The sequence below is a fragment of the Monodon monoceros genome, unplaced genomic scaffold (assembly GCF_005190385.1).
Source record: "Monodon monoceros isolate NGI ecotype Baffin Bay Population unplaced genomic scaffold, NGI_Narwhal_1 Super_Scaffold_22, whole genome shotgun sequence".
Lineage (NCBI taxonomy): Eukaryota > Metazoa > Chordata > Mammalia > Artiodactyla > Monodontidae > Monodon > Monodon monoceros.
In genome coordinates, this window is record NW_021703779.1 from 90,675,250 (window position 1) to 90,693,092 (window position 17,843).

The 17,843-nt window shown below is 51.6% G+C and overlaps 1 protein-coding gene and 1 pseudogene across 3 annotated transcripts in view; one reads left to right on the plus strand and one right to left on the minus strand.

Moving 5' to 3' along the window:
- Positions 1-17,843, minus strand: part of TSC22D3 (TSC22 domain family member 3) — a 57,666-nt gene that overhangs the window by 2,360 nt on the left and 37,463 nt on the right. Inside the window, exons 1-2 of one of the 3 annotated variants that reach the window (XM_029240866.1) lie at positions 1,082-1,500; positions 313-364 (exon numbers count right to left, since the gene is read on the minus strand). In XM_029240866.1, the coding sequence (XP_029096699.1) occupies positions 313-364; positions 1,082-1,203 (174 nt within the window). In that variant the 5' untranslated portion in view covers positions 1,204-1,500. Of the gene's footprint in view, positions 1-312; positions 365-729; positions 901-1,081; positions 1,501-17,843 lie in introns of those variants that run through there. The other 2 variants (XM_029240868.1, XM_029240867.1) reach the window with 2 other exon arrangements.
- LOC114906393 lies at positions 9,335-11,944 on the plus strand (annotated as a pseudogene).

The window sequence follows — 17,843 nt, forward strand, 5'->3', positions numbered from 1 at the left end:
TGTGGGATGCAGACAAATCCAAGGGTCTGAGCTCCCTGCCCTGCCACGGGCCCAGGAGGGAGCCAGAGGCTGCTGCAAAGCCCTGGGATGGGAGAAGGAGGAGGAAAGGAGAGGGTCCAGCAAGGGTGGCCTGGAAATGCCCTAAAAGGTGCCACTCTGATGGGACTCTACCTAACGCCTCCAAGGGGATAGGAGGCAGGCTGTCAGCTTCCTCAGGCTCTTGGCTTCTGCACCCACCCGCTCACTGCCACCCTGAGTTACATAAGCAGGAGCCAGGTCTGGGGATGGGAATGACGCAGTGATGCCACTCACCATGGCCTGCTCGATCTTGTTGTCTAAGGCCACCACGCTGGCTCCGGAGGCACTGCCAAGACAAAAAGGAAAGTGACTGTGTTACCCACTTGGTTCCAGTCTGAGTACCTGGTAGCGGTGGCCACAAAGTCCTCCATCTACCCCAGCTCTTCCTCTCTATCGCCTCGCTGGCCCAACGTTCCGGGCACTTTGTCCCTAGGTCCTCTCTGGCCCCTGCAGGAAGCTGCACCTCCCCACCCAGACCGGCTCCGCGCCGCCACCGCCCAGAGCTCCGCGTGGAGCAGCGCGCGGGTCCAGGGGCGCACGGGCCAGCGAGGCCTGCTCGGCGACATGCAAACAATGGGGGCGCGCGGCCCAGGGAGTCCCCGGCCGCCAGCCCATTCCGGCGCCGGCCCAGAAGGTCCCGGGCAAACCTACCGAGCTCCGAAGCTAGCTAGGAATTCCTCCTCGGCTCGACAGCTTCCGGCCTGCTCCCCAGCGGCGCACGGCGCGCGGCTAGCCCCCCTGCCCAGCCCAGGCCCACTGCCCCTCTGCCTCTGCCCCCGGCTGCAGCAGCTCGTTCTTACGGTGCAGCGGCCGCAGGGACGCTCCGACGGCGGATCCCAGCGCAGCGGTGACCCCCCCCTTCCCTGCGTCCCCTACCCCCGCCCCTTCCCAAGATGCTGCACCGCGGGGAACGGGGACCGGCGGCGCACGGCTCGCTCCGAGATCCCGCTCTCAGCCCAGCCCCCGCCGGCGCCCGGGCTTGGGAGCTGTGGCCAGGGGTTACCTGTTATCCAGCTTAACGGAAACCACATCCCCTCCAAGCAGGGAAGAGAAGAAGGAGATGTTGAAATTGTGCAGCTGGTAGACCGCCACCTCCATGGGGGTCTGATACATTTCGGTATTCATGGCTCGGGCTGCCGGGGAGCTCTGGCCGGGCTGCGGGCTGGGCTGGGCTGGGCGGGCTGGGCGGCCGCTGGCTGCTGGCGCGCTGGACGGGGCTGGGCTCTGCGCGTCGGGCCCTGGGGCTAGGAGGGGGGCGAAGGCTGCCGAGCGAACCCAAAGCCGGTCGGGCGTTCCAGAGTTGAAGGGAAGTGACTCGAGGGGTGTCACCTGGTGTGTCAAAAACTCCACGGCCGCCAGTCCAACCCAGACTCGGAGATATTTCGGCTCCTTCTTCTTTATATAGGAGGAGCCGGCTGCGTCACATGGCGTCAGCGGCATGCAAATGAGTCCTGTACCGGGCTTTGTGGCTCAGTTAAACCACATCCCCTCCCTGAACCTTAGTCTGGGGCTGTAAACAGTTCAGCACTTTCTTGTGCCAACTGGCATCTCCAAAGAGGGCTCTGGAGATTGGTAAAAACCAAAGGGAACTGATTTCTTAGAGAAATGAGAAGTACAAATGCCATTACAGGAGGTAGGAAGCGTTCAGTAGAGGGCGGCGCTGGTTTTAAAAGCTCTTCTTCGGATGTCCGCCAGCATACCTCCCGTGTCTTTGCAGTGCTGTCACAGGCCGCCCTCCCTGGACACCCGCCCTCACCATCAGGACCCTCACTCCTTCCTGGCGCCTGCCTTCTCAGCCTCTCTCCTGCACACAGACTTTGTCAGTTGCATGTCCCCTCACCCAGCCAGCTTGTCCACTGGCTTGCCCCCATCCCCAGCATCTATCCACTCACCTCCTCCTACGGATGTACCTGTCCGCGTACTGACACACGCACAGATCTGTGGCATGCACGGACTAGCTAATCTGTACATGCCAGTGTGCATGTATGGAGGAGAGCATGAGTGTCCAGGAACTCAGATGAGTGGGGGAACATGTACAAGGGGGCAGCTGGGGGCCAGGTGGGTGACAGAGGAGGTGTGGAGGAGACAGTAGGGGAGTGGGTGGGCACTGCAGTGACCGCAAGATGCCAGCCCTTTTCTCTTTGGTCTCAACACCCTATTCAACATCATCCAGGATCTCATGTTCCTATTTTTAAAAACAAGATTTTGTTACTGTCCTATGAACAGCAAATGACAGCAAAACTACAAACCAAGGCTAAATATAAACCATCCCAGGAGAACACCTGCCCTGTGATTGGTCCAGCCACACACGGGGTTACAGGGTACTTCACAGACAAAAAGATTCCAAGTCACAGGGAAAATGAGGTGATTGTTGCCTACTAAGAGTTACACATGTTACCATCAAAATATATTTTCATTCTTTTAAGCGTCAAGCTTAAAAAAAAAAAAAAGCCATCAGAGGCTTGAGGTCCTTTTATCCTGCTCTTTCCTAAGTGAGGCCACCTGGTGGTCTGAAGCAGAATTGCAGCCAGATGGAGCAACCTAGACCAAACAAGGGACAGGTGATGCAACTGGGAGTATTATTTACGCCAACTCAGGGCCGTAAGAAGAACATTGGGTTTCACCACACATACAATAGTTTGGATGAAGTTAGGGCCAGTACCCATGAATCAGTTGGTGATTCAGGCTATGGTCCAAAGAAATACCCTAGTGCAATCAAGCTATTGGAAAAGTACTGGGGCCTCTTATCAGCAAAGAAGGTAATTATTATTTGCTTCAGGATATTTCACCTAACCAGGTACCTGGCACAGACACCCTGGCCAAGGCCCCAGTTAAGCCCAGTCTGAAGGCCTTAGTTTTCTTCAGGCTGCCCGTGCAGTCATGCCACCGAACAGCCAACATTTTTCACTATGACGTGGAGCTCCCATTGGATCCCACCGGTGGTAATACGTGCACAAGGGCCATTCTATTTGCAAAGGACCGACAAAGAGATCTACCCAAGCAAACCTACTGCATGCACTAGCCCAGGATGGTGATTTCCTTCACCCCAGTTTAGCTGGGAGACAATCTCAATCTCAGGATATCATGTTATCTTCAGGTCACAAACTCCCTGAACAAGGTGTTCATGCTAAGCTGCGTGTGGTAGACAGAACAAAGTGCATACCACATTTATAGGTCATCAAGAACATTATTTGAGCAAAAATAAAAAAACCTTCTTAAATCCGGAGCTTAGCTGATACTGGAATTCCCTGATATATTAATCTGCCCTCTGTGTCACATAGAGCTTTTCTTGGTCCAGGAAGAGTCTGAGTTGACCTTTCATTGGCTTGTAAATCTTTCCTCAACTCACTATTGCTACCTACCCCAAGATTCCAAGGGAGATGATGAAAAGAAAAAAAGAGAGATAAATAAGCTGGGTCGGCAGGGAAAAAACACCACCAGGAAAACAGGGCATGGGACCGAAGAAAAACCAGCTCCTTCAATGGGGACTCCCTTATATGGAGACAGAGGCATAGAAATCCAGGTAGTTTGGGGAGGGGAAAAAAAACAACAGGTGAAGTTTGCTAGCAAGGCTGTGTTTGAATTGTACATTAATTATACTTCAATTAGAAATAAGCTCGGTTTGAGACCCGCTGACAATAACAGCTACCATTAACTGAGCCATGGCTGTGGGCCAGGCACTGTGTTGGCTGAAGTCACAAACCCTGTGGTGTAGGTGCTGTCACCATCATTTAACAGATGAAGAAACCGAGGGTCTGAGAGGCTACCTTGCCCAAGGCGGTGGCACAGCTAATAAATTATAGAGCTGGGACTCCAGCTCAGGTCTTCCTGAGTAGAGACCAAGTTTGTTCTTACTACACTTACTAGTGGGGGCAGGGAGTAGGTTTCTTGAATGAGTGAGTCAAGGAAGTTGGGGGACGGGTTGGAGGTGCCAGGAAAGTGGTGTAGAGGAAGAAAAGGTGAGGGGCAGGGGAAGTACTCCTAGGACTCCAGCAGCATGGGGGACCGGAAGAATATACAAAATGTCCAAATGAGCTTCATAACAGGGCTTTGCTCACCTGCATTATTTCAAAAGGCAGCCACGCAGTCCTCAAAGAAAGCCCTCTCTGCCTAGGAAATAGAAACTATGAAGCCAACTAGCTGGCTCCCAGAATGGACTACACAGCGTCCCAAATTAGGTATGGAGTCTCATGATAATAATCACAGTCCAGTCAATTTCCAGTTCGTAACTGGGGCCCTTAATTAACTCTTTCTCCCCCCTATTCCTGCTGTGTTCAGCTTTTAGGAGAATTAAACCAACAAGAAAACAAGCTAATTTCAGGGATTTCGTTTCAGAAAAACAACTTTGAAAGGATGTCCCAGGTTCAGCCCACACTCAGCCAATCTCTCAGTCCCCTCTGCACCTCTAGTTTACCAACCAATAGTGAGAAGAGCTCACCCTGAGGGCTTATGATTCTCAGTTCGCAAATAATGGCTGGATCCCTGGATCGCAGGCTTTGCTAAAGGGAGACCACCAACCTAAATGTCTCTGTAGAAAGATTTTCAAACAGCAGGGGTAGGGGAGACAGGGGCAGATAGGAGGGGGAGAGGGAGAAGTTGGAGGAACCCCAAAGGCTTTCTGTGTAACCCTCGGCACACCGGAAAACTCCTCTGCCCAGAATAGCTGAGCCAAATGTTGCAGTGAGTGGAAGCTTGTGCTGTATAGGGTATCTGTGATCTGATCTAACTCTTCTCAGTAAAGTGCTGATCTATGAGGCTCTCAGCGTCCTTGTGTCTCTGGAGGTGGGCCTCAGGCAGGAAACAGTGGCCTAAGGATTCAACAGCATAGCAACTCCAACATGTGTGTTTCCAAATTTCCTTTCTTCCATCCTGTGAGTTACATGGTAGGCTGGACCCAGAGCCATCGTGGTCACAGCGCCCAGCTGATGAGCCAGGTCCTTTGCTGGCTCTCGGTTCTAGGCCTACAGCTATGGGATTCTGTGATTAAACAGACACAGCTGACCCTCCCTCTCTCAGGGTGACTTTCTAGGTGGAGGGTGGCATGAGGAGGATGGGGTCAACTCCCGCCGTTTCAGGTGGCCCTGGAAGCCAACTTGTTCCCTTTGAAGTGGAAGAAGTGTCTCAACATCGTCACCGTTCTGTTCCACTTCAAAAGCCAGACTCTCTAGGACAAGAGCCCTTCCTATTTCGGGTTCCCATGGCGCAGGAAGGCGGAGACTGGGCAGTCTGGGCCTCATAACCTGTGGGCAGGATCTCAGCTCGCTGCCGAGGGGTGGGAGGCAGACTCAGGGTGGGTGCGGTAGGTAGGGGGTGGTGAGAAGGGGGAACATCTCACTTCCCTTTTTGTCACACTCGAAGCATTGTGTACCACGCAGCCCAAAGGAAACTCTTTATAGGCAAGTCTTCCTTATTTTCTACAGGGAATGTTCCACCCCCAAGGCTCGGCAATGTTGGCGGCGAAACACAGGGTCTTGCGGCAGGAGAAGCGGGAAAAGACACGATGCGAGAGGGGCGGGACAAGCCACCAAGCAAACGCTGCGTTAGGAGCTGGACAAGGAAATCAAAAAGGATGCTGAGCACCAGAGTGTTAGCACAGTTGACAGGGCGGCTGCAAAACAACCCTCCCCATTTACCCCTCCACAGCGGCCCCCTTCTGCCTGAAGCTCTGTCTACGTCTAATTACTGACTTGTCCCTTTTTCTGAAGAGGCTGGGGGAATAAGGAGGCTGAAATGCCATCATTTAATTTGTGCTGGCTTCACTCTTCTCTCTTCCCCTTGGTTCCACTCCAGTGTGGGAGACTATAGACAGGAAGGATGCTGCCACTTAATCTTTACTTTGGCCTCATGGAAAATCCCCAAAGTCCAGAAGGAGGGAAGCAAGAAGGAAAGACGGAGACAGACAAAGTGCCTTGTCCTCTGTGGGTCACGTGAACTGCCCTGCATGGCCAGGGCCCAGAACGTCGACTTTGGGGGGCAGGAAAACAGGGAGGAGGATGCGCACGCAGATGCAGAAGGCAGTGGTGGGCGGCAGGGAGCCCAAGAGGAATCGTGGTGGAGAGGGACATTGTCTTGGAAAAGTGGCTCTAGCAACTGATTTGGGCCAAACCCTGGCACTGAATGATGGCAGGAGCAATGAATTGTGCCTTTCAGCTCCCTCCCCAAACAGGATCCAATGTGAACTTCACAAACAATCTCCCAGTGACACGAGGGCTGACAGGCAGAACCAAACCCCATTTGGACAAGGCACTCCACTCCACTCACCCTCGTTCAAAGAAGTCAAAAAGGGCTCTTGTCAAATCACCTTTGTTACCCCAACTTTGGTGGCTAACTATGGGGGGTAGGCAGTCTCTCCTGGCATCTCAGCAAGACTGGAAGTACTGGCAACGTTATCCAGGAATGAATGCAATTTAGCTCAGTGGATCTTAAATTTCATGAACCTTGTATCAATATTTATGCTTGTCTCCCTTCTCTTTTTGCCTTGCAGCTGGGAAAATTTACGTCCATCATTTTTCTAAGCTCTCTTCTCATTTTCCACCATCCCCATTACCCAACTACCAGTATGAAACAGATATTCCTGAAAAAAGAGAATGTCAAATTAACCTCGGTAAATGGAATCCCCTCCTCCACCCAACACTAGTTGCCATTATCATTCAATACAATTCAATTCAACTCAATTCAAAGTTGATTGACTGCCTATTCAAAGTACAAGGCACATTTCAGGGAAATTAAAAACAAACAAACAAACTGGTAGTGCAGGTTAACAACTGTGCTTCCTTCCAGAATATCCTGGGCCTCTGGTGAACTCTGAAGTCTACCTACTGGTTAGATCTCAGTGAAATGTTTACTTCAGGAAAATGCCTAGGGCTTGGGGGTGCTCAGGAGGGTAGCCTGGGGTTTGGGAAGGCCACACCACCGCCATCACCCCTGGCATCACTTCAGTCCTCAGAATCGGGTCCGCCTTTTTTCTCCCCACCCTGTCGTTTGGTCCGTGCCCATCTAGATGGGGATTAACATAGCAGCCACAAAACTTGGAATTTCTGTGGGACCCAAGGCTCCTCTGACATGGTGGCCAACAGTGTCAGGGTCCCTCACTCTGATTCCCTTCCTTTGTAAACCAGGGGAACAAAGCACAGGTCCTTAAGGGTCTCTGAGTTGCCAGTCCCTTCCTTTTGAGAAGGGGGTCTATGTTTAGCACGGGGAGGGGGTCACCTCTGTCAACCTCCTCGTGGTCTTATCCTTGTTCTATAGTGCCCTCCCAGACCAGCGAGCATCTTCACGTGGGCAAATAAACTCCCTCATCACGGCCCACCTTCTGGGAATCCTGGCCCTCGACAGCCTTGTCAGGGGCTGGGAAAGGAAGCAGCAAGAACATGGCTACTCTCCATGTTTGTTTGTCTGCACCAGCCCTCCACCAGCTTCTCCGGGCCAGGGAGACACTGGCAGGGCCTCTCCCCAGTCCTTTTGCTTTATGGAGCAGTCCCAAGAGCCGAAATTCCAAGCCTTTTTTTTTTTCTGGCAGTTGCCGGGGTTACTCTGAGTGGTATGTGAAGGACTTGGGACTATTGGCAATGCTTGGAAGACGAGAACCAGGAGAATCTTGCTGGGGACGCTGAGCCAGCAGACAAGGGGCCTGTGAAGAGGCCAGGGGCTCTGAGGTGCAGCACCTGACTCCCCTGTGGGCCCCGCTATAGAATGGGTGACCTCTGAAGTGGTCCAGGTTCCCTGGGGAACAAAACGACGGTAATAACGCCGGCCTCTTCAGGCGCGGGGGCTCCTGGGCCACGATGGGTGAGCATTATGAGCCTCCCAAGGCTCTCACATTGTACGCCCGAGGCCCTTGTTTAACTCACAGCGGAGCTATTCACCGTGGGCTCACTTGAGGTAGCTCCTTGATCCTCTGTTGTGGGACTCTGTGACTTGTGAGGAAAGACTCTGTAATTGCAAAGGGCCTCTGGCTCTCCAGCCGCCTCCCCCCTCCCTTGGGTTTCCTGGATGGAAAGAAGGCAGCCCAGCTGAGGTGGGGGGCGGTGGCAGGAAGGGGCAGGGGACACACTAGTCAGGAGAAGAGAAAGAAAGGAGAGAAACAAGGCAAGCTTCTCCCTGGGGGCACCCCACCCAGCCCCAGCCATGGGAACAGAGCCAGGCAGCTCAAAGGCATGCGGGGAGGGGTTAAGGAAGGCCTCCTGCCCGGTTTGAGAATTGCTGACAAGGAATACACACACCTTATCAGGAAGAAAGGGCGGCACACAAGCACACACACACACACACACACACACACACACACACACGTTTATGCAAACACCCGTTCAGCCTTTGACAAAGTCTAATTCACAGAGCTAAGCACGCAGAGGGCATCATTCCATCTCTGTCTCTCTCTCCCACCTGATGCCAGCTTCGTGACCCCCAAAGGGGTAGTAAAGCAATAGGACATGGCAAGGTGGCAAGGCAGGACGCTGTAGACCCAGTCAGAGTGTCACAAGCCGTGGCCTCTGCTCTCTCTGACATCCAGAGCTGGCTGCGTGCTGTGCAGGGGTCATAGGTGACAGGCTCTTGGGGGAAGCTTGGAGTGGAAGTCAGGTGGGCATAGGGGGAACCAGCTTGAAGCTTCACACTGTACACCGGGCACAGGAAGTGCTGGTGCCGCCAGGTCCACAGTTTTCAAAGATGTCAATCACACACTCAAATGAAAGAGAAATAAAAACAAGCACCATTTGTGTACAATCAATCATGTGAATGCCTAGGAAATGATCCCCATAGGCTCCTCACGAGGACAGCTCTAAAGAGAGCCAGTCCTGGCATAGATGTCACATGTGACTGACGACCTGAGAAGTGTGATTTGAACGGCACTGAGAAAAATTCCTCTCAGTCCAAGCTGTTTGCCTGACCGGACTACTGCAGTGCCTACAAACGTCACCCTCAGAGTCATACCTTTGAGTTATAATGGAATTCTTTACACTTTGAGGAATTAGGAAAGTTTTTTCTTCCAGTGCAAAAGCCCTGGGAGAGTACCACATTCTGCCACTATCAGCTACAAATACTTAAATAGGGATAAACTAAATTTCTGTAATACTTTCAACACAGTAGTCAGTGGTGGATCAGCATCAGGAGATGACTAAACACACAGCAGGTACACCTTGCTGGTGGGCTGTGGAGGGAAAGAAATGGGTCCAGGTGAGGAGAGTACGGATATCCTGGGCTCCAGCCCTAGAAAATCTAGTGGAATACATCTGTGGCTTGAGAAGGGTACTTTCAGGAGATGAGGATGCAGCTCTTCTGGCCCCAGTCCATGGAACTGCTTTTGGGAACCACTGGCCTACAGGTGAGAGCCAAGACAGGATCTACCCGAAGACTCCCCAAAGTGCCACGGCCACCACGACCCACTCTGTGTGACACACGATGATGGGGCTCAGCATATTCTGAGCCTAACATCTGTTCAGTCATCTCCTTCCCTGTCATGTTTGGCTACCTCTTTCCCTCTCACTCCTGAAAACTTGATCAGAACGTGAATGAGAGCTGCTATTAGAAAGATAACGCAAACTTGCTCTGATTTATAAATCAACCTTTGGCAAATTTGGCTTCTCTGTTATGAGGAACAGATTGCTTCTAAGACACTTCACAGCTGTCTGTGGGAACGCTTGGCCTGGGAGGTTGGAGGCGTGGGGGGCAGGTATCACAGGGCGGGAAGGGAGAAGAACCCGGAGAGAGGGAGAGAACGGAGAGGGGCTGATTTTTCTCCAACAGCACAGTCTGGTCAGTTAAGATGCCCTACCCCCCTTCAACAAAAGCCAGCTCTCCTCCAGCCCTGTGGCTGTCCCTGCCTGGTCAAACGTGGATCCATTCCGAGGTTGGCTGGAGGGCTGTGACTCGTTCCCCCCTCAGGAGCTTGCTGGGGCTGACTACAAAGACTTGCCAGGATCTCTGCAAACGTGCCCATCCCGTCCCTGAGCCAAGCCTTGCGCTCCCCTGCCCCTACCATCCGCATCCCATCCCATGGCTTGCAAGTGCCTCCTGGGCAAGGAGGGCGCCCCTGCGGCTCACTGACTCCCCTCTCCCAAGGGAATTCACTGCTCTCTGTGGTACGCATCCGGCCTGTGTTTCAGTATTTTATTTTATTTTTATGTTTAATTTACACTGCCTGCTAGGTTTGGGGCTTAAATAAACAAAGGCCATGGTTTCCCCCAAGGCCTGGACTTCCCGGTTGCCTGTCAGCAATAGAGTAACCCTTTTAACCTCTTTTCTTGCCCCTTGAGACACGCAGTGTTGGGGGTGGGATTGGAAAAGAAAGATACTTTGGGTCAAAAGCCTGGAAATTCTTAGTGCCAGCCTAAAATACCACCCCCTCGCTCTTCTCCACATGAATGTTAAGCCCCGAAGCTGCCTTAGCAAGTACAGACTTCCTTCAAAGGCCACTGCAAGACTGTAAGGGTTAAGGCACAAAAACGGAAAATTCAAAGTATTTGCATTGATTATTTGAAAAATCTACTTACAGATGTCTTTGTACCACCGAGCAAAGACAGAAGGGCCCAGGTCTTGGTGGGTGGAGCCTTGGCAGTGAGCAGCCTTAAAGGCCTATAGACTGAGCAGAGCTCGGTGGGCCTGCCTGGGAAAGGCTTCCTGCCAAAGCTCATACACCTTAAAAAATAAGAGGAACACTGGCCCCTGTGTCCTAGGATAGAGCTCTAACAGCAAAGTAACAAATCCTGGTCAACAGTTCTGACATCCTGTTATTTGCTAAAACTAATAATACTGTGGCGTTTGTTGACAGAGTTGCAGAAGAGCTAAAGTAAACATGGAAACTGAGGAAAGGCCAAGTATAGACGGTTACTAGCTCAGCAGTTGAGAAAAGGGAGTTTCACAGACACTCCTTGGACATCTGGGGGCAGTGGGGCCTGAACACAGTTGGGAGACAACCCAGAGGCATCTGTCTTGTCACCAGGTGATTTCTCTCTAACAATAGGCTGCTGCAATAATGGGCTTGGCCCATGGAGCTGAGTCCTCAGACAGAGAGTAATGACAAGACGAATTGAGAGGGACTCTCCTAGTGTAGGAGTAGGTGCCAGGGTAGGTGCCCCCTGAGAAACGCAGCTCTGGCACCCATTCTAAATGAACTAGGTCAAGTGGGAAGAAAATACGTCAGAAGGCCAGAGTTCCTTTTCTACCTTACCACCAGGCCCCCAGAACTGCTTAGAAGGCTTCTAAACCCCCTATGCTGCTAGCTCCTCGTTCATGAAATGGGAATGATGCCCCCCTGCCCCACATAAACAACACACAAGGTGTATATGCTTATGGACTCCCCAAAGTCTGGAAATGGAGATAACATTGTATAGCTTTTGCAGACTGATGATGTCCTTGACAACATGTATATATGTGCCTATGTTTCCAGACATGGTGGATATCCTATAGGCGGCATAGCTGAGTTCTTCAGGTAGTAAAAAGGGCCACGTGAATGCGATATGTGCCGTGATGAGTAAGGGCCCTGGTCCTCAAATGCTGTTGGCAAAATGGCTCACCAAACGAGCAGTCCTATCAATGCTGTTTCAAAGTCCAGCATTTCTAACTTCCTGTCCAGTTCCAGTTTGTTGTTTCCATGATTTCACAAGTTATGGATACTGCCTATGGGGAGGGGCATAGTTTGAGGGACTGATGTTCAGATGGAATCAACATTCAAAATTTAGTGTCTTGACAGGCGGAGGTGAAGCAGGCGGTGGACGAGATGTTTCCCGAGGGTGCCGGGCCCTACATGGATCTGGACGAGGCAGGGGGCAGCACAGGGCTCCTGATGGACTTGGCAGCCAATGAAAAGGCAGTTCATGCAGACTTTTTTAATGATTCTGAAAATCTCTTTGATGATGATGATATCCAGTGAGGTGTGTCTGGCGGTGTGTTTGCTCAAGTTTTGCCACGCGGTGGTGTGGCGGATCTCCTCAAAGGACAATTTCAGATGGTTCCAGAGAACTTGTGGAAATCACTTAAAATTAGGAGATGGTTAACCAAGAAAGAGAAGATGGCTTTAACCATCTGGATGAGGCCTGTTAATCTCTGAATGTGGCCAACTTTTGTCCTTAACTTCAATTTAAAAAAGTGATGTTATTAAAAAAAAAATGCGTCTTGAAGGTCTTAGCAATCCTTCCCTCACAGAGGACTTGTAACTTGCATAAAGTTTTGGCCTTGAGAGCTTCTCCAATGGCACAGTCAGTAATCAGCAGGACCCCTAGTCTTTCAAGCAGGACTGAAGGCACAGCGAGATAAGATCATGACCACTGGAAGTGGACAGTGCAAATGGTCTCAGGTGAGCAGTGATTGGCTTTCTAGGCTAGAATACAAGCTCTTCGAGGGCAGGGGCTTATCTTATTCATCACGGCACCCCCAGAGTCTAGACTAGTGCCTGGCACACAGTCTCAATGCCATAAACATGTGCTTAGTAAGTAGAGAAGGTTTAGATAAGTATTAGAACTTGGCTAATGGCCTCCACAGGGAAGAACTACAGGCAAATTCATGAATTTGCCTCCTGTTAACATGTTAATTTGGGGACACTCATTGTACAAGAGCAACTCTGCAGTTAAAGACACGGAAGACTGGTGAAAATCAAACATACTTGGAAAACCCAACACAAACACAATTTAATTGAGTAAGTGGCCACTAATGACCTGGAACCAAGGCCCGACCTCTTCAATAAAAGGGATAATTCACCCGTGTGTGTGCTCCTGGTTCTGCACTAATGCTGGGACTTTGCTCAGTTCCCATCTTTAGCTGGAGGGGCTGGGTCAGTTGGGAACAGGGCACCCACAGGGAGCAGTAGAGGGTGATGAAGCCCAGGAGGAGGGCAGCCAAGTCTCAGCTGGCAGTAACATCAAAGAGGGATTTCAGGCTAGCAAGCCTGATTCTGAGCAAGTGACAGCCATATAACTGGAATGATGCGGCGGGGGTGGGTTGCAGATAAAAAATCCATCCTGACTAAAAATACCCTGATGACCGTCAACATAAAGGAAATTCTCACCATTAATGTCATCCTTGGGTTTGAAGTCTTGAGGGTCCCTGTTAAAATGAAAGGTCTTTCTCAGAAGGGGAACTATTTAGTTTTTCTCCGGAAAGGAACATGATGACCTGCTCACTGTGGTCCGAATAGTTGGGGGGCTTCTGGGAGAAGTGACCCAGGCTGACTAAGTATATAGACTAGGGGGGTACTGCCTGGGGTGGGCCATACAATGGGTCCTGGCTAACTGGTGGCCTTAGGCTTTCAGGGGACAGGCAAATGTGCCCAAATATTCCTGGACTCACTGTAAAGAAACCAAACTGCCTGAGTGGGCAGCTTTGAGTAGCAGAGTTTATGACAAAGGAGATTGTTTTCTCCTGCTCTTCTTGGTAAACACAAGCAAACTGTTCTGAAGAGGCGGCGAGGAGCAGTAATATATATATGTCCAAGCCCGACTGGGGGTATCTATCTTCAGTGCTTTCCCGTCTGGGGAATCTTGTTTGCATATGCTCATCAAAGCATCCTCCCTGGAAATCGCCTCCTCAAGTCCTACTGACTCACTGATAAGTTGGCATAGGTGAGAAATGGAAGGCTCTGTGACTGATAAGGGGTTGATGGGTTCTCCTTCCCCGTGGTAATTTCTTTTTACCAAGAGCCTCCTGTTGACCCAAAGGAATGAGTCCAGTGGGGGAAATGCCAGGCAGGAGGTCAGGTTGCTGGGGGGAGCTTTCTTTGGCCATTTTCCACCAGTCTCTGTTGGCAGTTGCCTTCTCTGCCTGTGTAGCAGGCGACCCTGGCGGCAGACACAGTACTCACACCAGAGCTGGCCAGGGCAGCCCTTGCCCCTCAGCACCCCTCTTTCTTGCCCTTGTAAAACTGGCAAAATCTCAGCCCCAGAACCCCACTCTAGCTTGACCAGGTGATGGCCAACTGCTTGATACCAGGCAGAGCTGGGCTGATGGAGGGAGGCAGGGGAGTAGGGCTGGGCAGGTTCCCCCATCCCCGTGGCTCTGTTGTGAGGTGCTGACAGCTGAGAGAGGACCTGAAACCAGTTAGCCTGGGGCTCCCAGCCAGCAGTGTATTTTCATCTTGTTTTGACTGGGACTGTCCTCCTCTGTGTAAACACGTCCATGTCAAGGGGAAGAAAATGTAGAACAGCTTAAAATAGGTGGGTGGAATGCATCCCACCCATGAATCACCAGCTCAGGGAATGCCCTGCAGGTAGGCCTTGCTTTAAGCAAACCTGACATATGAAAACCTTAATTCAACAAGAGGGTAGCGATGCACCGCTATTAGGTCTTGACCTATCACTGAGAGATCTCAAAGCCACATCTGGTCCAAATAATAACTTCAGTAGCTCCCATGTACTGATTACTTAGCAGGCACTGTGCTAAGAGTATATTCATTAGCCTTTTGAACGTTGTCAAGAGTTATGGATAACTGATAGTAGGAATTGGGTATCGTATTATCATTAAGCCCATTTTGTGGATGAGGAAACTGAGGCCCAGACAGGTTAAGTGACTTGCCTAGAGTTACCTAGCTCGTAGTGGCAGAGGAGAGATGTGAACTTCTGGGGTGTGATTCTAAAGCTCCAGGCTGTCTCTAGCTGGGCATTTAGCTTTGTCTTGAGATTTCTAGGCAGGGCTGCATTCTTGGCATGAATGTCCATTCGTGCTGAGCCCCCTTCATCACAGTTTGCAGGGGAATGATTAACAGGCCTTTATCAGGGTTAGGGTGGGGAAGCCCCCCAGGTGGGGGATGGTTCTTGCCACTGACTAAAGGATTCCCATAAGGGGGGCCCCCCTAGCATGCCAGGATCGGACAGATCTGCATTTCATTTCAGGCCTGGCAGACTGTTTAAGGGCAACTGCTTGACCAGACACAGGGAAGTCCCCTCCTAATTGCAAGTAAGTACAAACTACTCGACACCAGGCTGGGGTAGGGACAAAAAGACTCAGTATAATCCAGTATAAGGAAAGACCAAATGTAAACATGTATTTTGAAAAAAAAGTCACCGATCACAATGTTGGTGCAGGGCTGGCCCCCAGGCTAAACTGTGAAGTAGGAGTGTGTCTTCAGAACCTTCCTGCTTCCTTTTTGGGTACCTTCTTCCTGCCTGTCCCTGCAGGTGACCTGTGCCCTCCTGCTGCCTAAGGTTCCATGGGGCCCCTCACTACTGTTTGCAGCTGCCTGTCTTCCCTAGCAATGCCCCCTTTAAGGGGGACTCTTAGTCTCCCTCCCCCAAATCATAAGTACCCAGCCCATCCTAAAGGACAAATCGGGAGATGTGTTTGTGTAAGTGGTAAGTAGTAGCTTAACAGGTTTTCCCCAGATCATGGGCCTCTAACCCTTAGATTTCAGTCAGTGGTACAATTTTAGGCATGGGCGGGGGGTGTGGAGGTGGGCAGAGAACAAGCTGGGTGGGGGCAACAGTGGGAGCGGGGGAGACTGCTTGTCAGTGACCTTCAAATCTTGCCAAGTAGGCCATGTGCTCCTGTCAAGTCTGGGTCTGCGTGGAGGGATAAGCGCTCCACCCTTACACTCATGCTGTATTGTTTCCAGAGCATGGTAGACAGGGCACTGGGATAATAGGAGACAGGAGTCTGGCCTGGTTTTGCCTCTGGCTACCAGAACAACCTTGGAAAAGTCTCATAACCACTCTGAGTCCCAGTTTCCCCTAAATGTAAAATGAGAGGATCAAGGCTGCGAATTTATAGTTATTTGGGGGCTTATTTGATGAATGATACCCCCATTTAGACTGGGAGCTCCATGAAGCCATATACCAAGGGCCTATAACAGTGTATGGCACATAGTAAGTGCTCAACGAATGGAATAATTGAATGAAGGAAGGAAGGAAGGAATGGCAAAAGTGACTTCTAAGGTTGCTGCCAGTTCCAAGAGTCACAGCCTTGATGTCCTCAGATGCAGCTCTTTACAGCTGTGCCTCTGAGTGGAGAAGCCCAGGCCAAAGGCTGGGTTAGGCCTTCAGGCCCTTGCCCTCAGGACCAGAAGGTACAGGGGCAGCCTGCACTGCAGAGGGGCAGGCTCTGGGACCGAAAGCAGTAGGCAAGAGCTTCTGGGAGGCCCAGGAGGCTTGCAGGATGCTGGATGGGGTGGGGGTGTGGTAAGGAATGTAGGAAGGGAAGAGTCGGTCAGGAGAAGTCAAGAGAGTAACTTTTACACAGTTTTCTGTAAAACGGGAAGCTGAGATAAGAGAGACTTGATGGGTGTCTGGGCTGAGGTAGGAAAAGTGCCGAGTTGCATGGTGACTCAAGGTCAGGAGCTGGAATGGGGCCCAGAGCTCTCAAGCCTCTGCTCACCCCCTTGGGACTGGCCTCTGGCTCCAGGCCAGCTCCCTGAATAACTCCCCTCCCCCACTCAGCCGTCCACAATTCCAGCTTCTTACGCCAACCTGCTTCCCTGTCCAGCTGATGCCTTGGCTGCCCCCTCCCCCTCCCCCTCCCCCACTGAGACGTGAAGTCCTCCCCCAACCTCCCTCCGAGACTCCGGTGCAGTCACCCATTAGACCTCTAGAAGCAGACTTGCCCACCCCCCTTCTCAGCATCGCCCGCATTCAGACTCTGACGCAACTCCTCACCTTCTTACGCAAAAGGCTGCCTCCCTCCCCTCCCCTCCCTTCCTGGCCTGCCCCCCTGCCCTCCCCTCCCCCACCCCACTCCGTGGCCAGGGCACTCTCCTAGGAATACTCCCAGACAATATTCTAAGGCGCTGAGATATTCTCGCGTGTCCCCACTCTTTCCTCTAGCACCCTTTCACGTTTCAACAGGAGCCACAGTTTCAATCCAGGAGAATGAATCTTTAAGAGTGAAATTTCAGGTATTAGTGAGTGGAGAGAGAGAGATTTATGGGGCAGGGGTCTTTCCCAGAATTCCTGATATAACGCTGTGGAGGTGGTTACCTCCATACTCTGGATGCTCGTTAGACCAATTCTGTCTTTTGCTGCCCTGGGATTTGGGAGATCAAAGTTCTGGTCCCATCTCTGCCATTAAAACTGTCTGTGTGACCTTGGGTAAGTCATGTAATCTCACTGAGTCTCGGTTTCTTTATCTGTCAAATGGGAGTAATTACCCTTGCCCTACCCACCTCGACAGGGGTGTTTTGAAAATTAAAGGAGATGTGTGTGTGTGTGGTGTGTGTGTGTGTGTGTGTGTGAGAGAGAGAGAGAGAGAGAGAGAGAGAGAGAGAGAGAGACCACTAACTGCAAGGCCCGGGACAAATATCAGGGATTACTCATTCAGGTTACTTGGTACAGCCCTTTTTACAAAAATGCCAGTGTGCCTTTGGCCTGCCCCCTTCCTCTGTTTCTCCTCAAGGGCTTGGGCCTTAGCCAAATCTGGTCTCCTGTGTAACTCTGCCCAGCTTTGAGAACATCTCCCGCCCCTCCCCCAACCCCTCACCACCCATCCTGTCGCCCTTAGGCCTTCCTTCACCATCCAAGGGCCTCTTGCCACACTCTCTCCCTCTCTCGCAGCCCAGGGCCCAGGGCCATCCGTGTGCGCCGAGTGACCCTGCTCTCCCAGCCCTGACCTCAGCCCATCCCCATCAAAGCTTTGAAGAGGAAGGACTCTGGGGCAGGGGTAATGACTGAACTTGATGATTTGCTACAGAGGCTGAGCACAACGCAGAACACCCAGCATGCGCTCCAGAAACACATCATTGTTTGGTTGCGTGTGCTGAGGGAGACCTGGGGGTGGAGTCTGCTTTGGGGCTCCTGACATCGCGCCAGATAGGCAACTGCTCCACCTCTAGATCCGCCAGGCCCCGCCCGCCT